The sequence below is a fragment of the Rousettus aegyptiacus genome, unplaced genomic scaffold (assembly GCF_014176215.1).
Source record: "Rousettus aegyptiacus isolate mRouAeg1 unplaced genomic scaffold, mRouAeg1.p scaffold_m13_p_5, whole genome shotgun sequence".
In the NCBI taxonomy this organism is placed as follows: Eukaryota; Metazoa; Chordata; class Mammalia; order Chiroptera; family Pteropodidae; genus Rousettus; species Rousettus aegyptiacus.
Window position 1 is genome coordinate 79,407,122 of NW_023416308.1, and position 7,510 is coordinate 79,414,631.

Here is a 7,510-nt window from a genome sequence, read left to right on the forward strand (position 1 = left end):
GGTCACATCAACAGAGAGATGCATATAGTTATTAATAGTTAAAAAGGTTGTCTAAAAGAATTTCTTTAGAGAAGTCATAACAGATTGCACTTTAATATGTCTATGAGGATGAGAATCTCTTTTTTAGATTGCAGTAAAATCATTGTCTGTGATGAGAACTTGAATTACTCAATATGAATTTGTTGAATGAATAGATTAATTAATAAATAAGCAACAAATAAAAAAGTTACTTCATGCCCTCTAGAAAACATGGTTATTTGATTATTAAAATTGAGTACAAACTTTTTGAAAGTGGGGATGAAGGGAAACACTAACCATAAACTATATTTTCTCTTCTCTTTTTCTTACTCTAGAAAAACCCACATAAAGCTTAATTGATCATGCTAATATTGAATAAAACAGAAATGAACCCGGCCTCATTTATTCTTAATGGAATCCCAGGACTGGAGAGCATGCACATGTGGATTTCCTTCCCATTCTGCTCCATGTATGTTGTGGCTATGGTAGGAAATTGTGGGCTCCTCTACCTCATTCATTTTGAGGACTCTTTGCACAAGCCCATGTACTACTTCTTGGCCATGCTTTCCCTAACTGACCTTGTCATGTGCTCTAGTACAATCCCTAAAGCTCTCTGCATCTTCTGGTTTCATCTCAAGGAAATTGGCTTTGAAGAATGCCTAATCCAGATGTTCTTCATCCATACTTTCACAGGAATGGAATCTGGGGTTCTTATGCTCATGGCCCTCGACCGCTATGTGGCCATCTGCTACCCTCTGCGTTACTCAACTATCCTCACCAATCCCATCATTGCAAAGGCTGGGCTTGCTACTTTCCTGAGAGGGGTGTTGCTCATCATTCCCTTCACTTTCCTCACCAAGCGCCTTCCATATTGCAGAGGCAATATAATACATCATACCTACTGTGACCACATGTCTGTAGCCAAGTTATCTTGTGGAAATATCAAGGCCAATGCAGTCTACGGTCTGATGGTTGCCCTCCTGATTGGAGGCTTTGATATCTTGTGCATCACGATCTCCTACACCATGATTCTCCGGGCAGTAGTCAGCCTCTCTTCGGCAGATGCTCGGCAGAAGGCCTTCAGCACCTGCACTGCCCACATCTGTGCCATTGTTTTCTCCTACAGCCCAGCTTTCTTCTCCTTCTTTTCCCACCGCTTTGGAGGCTACACAATCCCTCCATCTTGCCATATCATTGTGGCTAATATTTATCTGCTTCTACCTCCGACTATGAACCCTATAGTCTATGGTGTGAAAACCAAGCAGATACGAGACAATGTCATAAGAATCCTTTCAGGTTCTAAGAATACCAAATCTCATAGCATATGAAAAGGATATTTTCCAGAAGAAAGAAGAGCTCTTGTTTAGGAAGGATCTGATAAAAATCAATAGGAAAGTATTATTTTAACTAAAGAAATGGAGCATGTTGAAAGATGAATTCCTAAATCTACGTCTCAAGAATCTGGGCAAACCTGGCCTGCTTATTAACTTTTTAATGAATTTTTTGGTTTAATTGTTCCTGTGAAAATTTAGTCTAATAGTTAATCCATGTTTCCTTGAACAAAACTTAATCCATATTTATTTAAAAATACATAAAATGGAAGGAGAGAATCCTGTTTCCTAACAGTAATTATAATTTCCAGACTGAGAGCCAGTTGTTACTCCCCCCACTCCCCTCCCAGAAAATATATACTGTGTGTTTTTAATAACTACAAAAACACCATTTTTTCAATAACTCCTTCCTGAAAGAGAAGTTAGCAAGAATTCTATGAGGTGATTAACATATGAATTTTAAATGTCTGGGCATCTTAGAGAATCTTATTATTAGGCTGAATAGTTCTCTCCTAACCAGGCCACACACACTACTTTACTGCAGACTGATTTGATATCCACTTTCTTTCAGGAGGGTCTTTGGAGGCACAAAATCTGGCAAGTGAGGTAAATAGATCTTTTTATGAAATGTAAGAAACAGCATAAAACTACATGGAAGTGATCAAAATGGACTTGTTTCATCTTATCACCAATGTGAATTTAACAAATAAAATTAAATGTCTTTCTAATATTTAAGATTCTTCTAAATTAATAAACAAGTGAGAGACTGAAGGAAATAATACTTTTATATTAATGCCTCATTAGCAAAGCCAATTATAGAAGGAATATAGAGTAAACTGAACTTTTATTATTATCGCTCTCCATCCAACATAAAAGTACACATATTGCCTCCCCCATCCAGTTAATTATGCTCATCAAATTGCAATGAATTGTTTAATTAGTCTTTATTTACTATCTCATATTTTTAAATTCTACAATAAACTCACCCCCTAATATGTAATACCTTCCATGTATTACCCTATTTCTCTGCTCACCTTAACTCAAAATTTCTAAAGTAAACGTTGGTTCCTAAACCAACTTCTGTATACAGAAGGAAATGAGAGACCAAAGAAGGCAGACCACTCCAGTGTGGTAGGTACCATGTTTAGTAAACAGGAGAACTTACATATGAGGCTTGACTTAGGTGGCTGCATCTGCCCTTCAGAATCGTTAAAGCTTACTAAGAGCCTTAACTGGTTTCAGATGTTCTCAACAAAACATTGATGGCTCTCTTAAGACTGTGTCTTTGAAAACAACTCCAGCTGTGGGAACAATGGGCAGAGGGTACATTCCAAGGGCAGGGGAGCAAGTGAGGAGCCTCTGATTGTTGGGGTCCTGCTCAAAGTCAACTAGTGGTCATGTTCTCTCGAAGACCTCCAATAACCAGTTGTCTCCATTTACTTTCTCAACTTGAAATCACTCTTCCTCTTTCTGTGCTCCCATTCATCACCTAAAATTGCTTTCTACAATTTCACAGGCACATTCCATGTTAACAAATTCAATAGGCCACTTTCTGGATTTCATCTAACACTAACTCTCAAAAATATCAAATGTAATTCTGTATTCCCCATAATTCGAAAATTTTTTATTTTTTTATTTCACAAAATTTTTAAATGATTTTCTTCACTTCTGTTTAACAAGAAGACATACAAATAGCCAACAGTTACATGAAACGATACTCAATACCACTAATCATCAAGGAAATTTAAAATCAAAACCACAACGAGATATCACTTTACATTCTGTCAGAATAGCTATTAGAAAATCAAACAAATAGTTGTTGGCAAGGAAGTGGAGAAATTGGAGCTCTATGCACTGTGAGTAGAAATGTAAAATTGTACAACCACTATAGAAAACAGCATGGAGGTCCCACTTCTGAATATTTGCCCCAAAGAATTGAAAGCAGGATCTCAATGAAATATATGTTTTCCCATGTCCACTGCAGCTTTATTTACAATATTCAAGACGTGGAAGCAACCTAAATGTCCACGGATAGATGAATGGGTAAGAAAAGTGTTATGTACATGGAGTTAAATATTATTCAGCCCCAAAAATAAGGAAATTCTCCATATTCTACATCGTGGATGGATCTTGTGGTTATTATGCTAAGTGAAATAAGTCAATCACAGTAGGAAAAATGCTGTATAATTCTATTCATGTGATGTACTTAATATAATCAAATTCATAGAAGCAGAAAGTAGAACTGTGGTTACCCTTACATATTATAATAACATGTTACAATATATAATAATAATCTATATTATATATAACAGAACTGTACACTGCTAATGAAAGAGAGTTTTTAATATCCAATTAAATGGAAAGATATACAGTATTCATGGATGGGAAGATATCAACTCTCCCCAAAGTTGTACACGGATGTAATGAAAGTCTTGTAAAATCCCAGGAAGACTTTTTGTTGCTATAGATAAGATTATTCTAAAATGTATTCAGAACATCAAAAGAACTATAATAGCTAAAACAATTAAAAATACATAATGAAATGAGTAAACATTCTTTGCAAACTGAAGGCCTACATTCAGCTATAGTAATCAAGACTATAGTATTGGCAGAAGTTAGGCACACACATCAATGGAACAGAATAGAGAACCGAAAAACAGACCCCCACAAATATGCCCAAGTGATTTTTGACAAATATACAAAAACAATTTAATAAAGAAAATGTATCCTTTAAAAAAAGGCTTTTGGACTAGTTGGGCATCCATAGGCAAATAGAAAAAAAAAATAAAACAAGCTCTTGATTTAAATTCTTGATTTCACCTCATACGAAAATTAATTCAAAATTATGGGTCATAAACTTAAATGTAAAATTTGAAGCTCTAAAACATTTAGAAAAACAATGGGATAAATCTTGAAGATTCAGCACAAAGTAGAATTCTTAAACTTGACACCAAAACACAATTCATTAAAAAAGAGAAATACATGATGATAAAAGGAAATTTATCTTTTGCGGTGAACACACAATAGAATACACATATGATGTATCATTGAATTGTACACTCGAAACCTTTGTAATTTTATTAACCAATGTCACCCTTATAAATTCAATTAAAAGTAAACAAATAAAATAATAAAAAATGAAAATTTAAACCACATTAAAAATCTTGCTTTGTTGAAGACTTTACTAAGGGGATGAAAAGACAAGCTATAAACCTAGAAAAAAATAACTGCAAGACAAATCCAACACCCGCACCCACACACCAGTAAAAAAAAAGAAATCAATTAGAAAAAGGACAAAAATTAAAAGAGAAATTTCACTGATAAAACATACAAAGGCAAATAAACACAAGAAAAGTGTTCGCCTTATTAGCCATGTACAAATGCAAATTAAAATCAGAATGGAGTATTACTGCACGACAATGACAATGGATAAAATAAAACTGAGTAACAACACAAAATTTTAGCAAGGATGTGGAGAAGCTGAATCTCTAATATATTGCTGGTGGGAGTATAAAATGGTACAACCATTCTGGAAAATATTTTGCCAGTTTCTTAAAACACAAACCTGAACTACCATACAATTTAGCAGTTGCACTTTGGAGCATTTATTTTAGAAAAATGAATACTTATGTTCACAGTAAACAGTGAGTGACATAAATAAAAATGTCAAACTAAGGATATTAAAAGTTTTCCGTAATAAAAGCAATGGATAAACTATGAAAAAAAAAAAAAACCCTATTTAAATCAACTTTCTCATAACTTTTGATACGATCGAAAGCTTTCAGTAAACAGAGGAATGTTTAATCAAGAACAAATAGCTGAATCTCAGTAAAGGAGTTTTGTGGCATATTGTGGAAAAAGTCACATAATATAAAGTTGGTCATTTTAATTGTTTTTGCACAAATCAGTGTCTTTTAGTATATTCACAATGCTGTGCAACCAATCACAACTATTTCCAAAATATCTTAATCATACCCTCAAAAAATTCCATATATTTTAAATAGTCATTCCCATTCCTCCAGCCACAAATTTACTTTCTGCACTATTGCCTGTTCTTAATATTTTATATAAATGAGATTATACGTGAATGCTTGTCTTTGGGTTATTTGACCTAACATCGAGTTTTCCAGGTTCACATTATGTGATCTTTTTCACAGTTCCTACCCTGACTTGGGAAGTATTAAGTCCTGAGGGATGTTATTTATCTAGATATATGAAAAAAATAAAAACAAATAAAAAAGAAATAGGTGGATGCATGAATGACTGAAACATTCTATATTTAAGTACTTTCACCATGAGTCCAAAAAGGCCTTACACAGAAACAGTGTTTTGCAATAAATATTAAAATCGCTCATTTTCATTAAAACTAGTTTGCATTCTTTTAATTTCATTTCATTCCATTAAATACATGCTCACACACATATAGATGTATGAATATGAAATAATTCACTTATTTCTAGTATTATAAGATAGCAGTCAAAATGTAGCTTCTATGTTTTTTCCTCCTCCCAAAGGGATTAGCTTGACTTCTGCACAAGTACCTGTGTCTCTAATGTTTTGATGTATCCCCTTGGAATACATAACACTTTTTTCTTAAATACCAAATCCAATTGTACAGGTGTCATGGGATATAGAAGTTGAGGACTATACATATAAATATGTTGCAGAATCATGATTTTTTCCACCAAGATCCTGAACACCAGATTGCATTCAGCTCACGGTTTTGCTATCAAGAAAATAAAGCATTAAAGATATACAAAAGTGAAACTGCTAACAGGACTTTTTTTAGGTAGAAAGATAAAGTGGAGGTTTTGAATGCATAGAATTGTTTATTATATTCTCTGAAATACATATTTGAGTTCACTCACCATGTGTGAAGGCGAAAGTGTTGTGGGAGGTTGGGAAGTTAGAGAATGCTTATTTTCCCAATTCTCAGCTCACAATTCAGTTTCACTTTTCTTCATGATTGTGAATATCTATGTCATTTCTCTAACCAAACAGGATTCATTGGTTCTGCTGTAATGGAAGTCTGGTATAAATCACCCTCATAACAAGAAGAAATGGGAGAATAGCTAGAGCATAGTTCTCAATTATGGTCAAGACACCTGCTTTTTACCTGCCTTCCCTTGTTTCTCAGAATGAGAGTTTAATTTTTCTTGGTTCATTTCCAGAGAGACTCAGTTAAGACTGTATTTCAACCATTTTAGATGACAACACTGGAAAGACTCACTGTCATATGGGGAGAAGACTGTGGGTTTTAAAAACTGAGGACAGTTGAATAAGAAAACAAACTTACTGTCTATGGGGTTTGGGAATGAGAATAGACAATAGACAATGTCAAATTTGCACTTCATAAATGATGACATTCACGTGTTAATGTTACTATTTCAATATATCCCTGTTCATATCCACAGCATAATATTAATTTCCCTTACAATAAAAAATAAATTATGATATATTGAAATTATTTTCAATTTGTTTTAGAAAATTTCTTATTTTTTATGGCTAATATGATTTACCTTGGTATAAGTGTGGATCTCTAACTGACAGATTTTCAAACATTTTGAAGATGAAACCTAAAATTATGTGTAACAAGAAAGTTTTAGTAAGTAAAGCTATATCTACAAAAAGAAAACATGGAGGATATAAATAGGGTATTTATCTTATGTTTACAAAAGATATTCTTCAGAATATAGCAGAGTAACCTCAGAAATTTGTTGTCTATTGTTAAGTTATGGATCCCTATACTTTTAATAATTTACCTACTTGCTTCTGTTGCGTGAATACATAGAGAGTGAACTATTTGGATACATGAAAAAGAAATGAGTATTGATTTTTCTCAACACTATTACAATCTATCAATGTTTATCAAAAATATAATTTAATGTCTTTATTTCAACGGTAATCATATATATGATTTTTGTAACCTTTTGTTTATTTTAATGATATCTGTGAAAGTGATTGGAAAAATATTATGTTGTATTGAAACATAAAGTACACTATCACAAGCCTGACAGAAAGAAGATTGGTGGCAATTTTAGTATTCTTTTATTGTAAATACGCAGTATTATTGTTTTCCAAAATGCAAATTGTAATGCATTTGTTAGCCTTGTATTATTTGTTGAAGGCCTAACCAATGACATTAAAATAAGAAATTTAGA

At 33.2% G+C, this 7,510-nt stretch overlaps 1 protein-coding gene across 1 annotated transcript; it reads left to right on the forward strand.

Moving 5' to 3' along the window:
• The first annotated feature begins 377 nt into the window (after positions 1-377).
• On the forward strand, positions 378-1,364 carry LOC107505606 (olfactory receptor 52N4). The gene has a single exon (XM_016135864.2). It carries the CDS (start codon positions 381-383, stop codon positions 1,344-1,346), a length of 966 nt encoding a protein of 321 aa, XP_015991350.2. The 5' UTR covers positions 378-380; the 3' UTR covers positions 1,347-1,364.
• Positions 1,365-7,510: the final 6,146 nt, after the last annotated feature.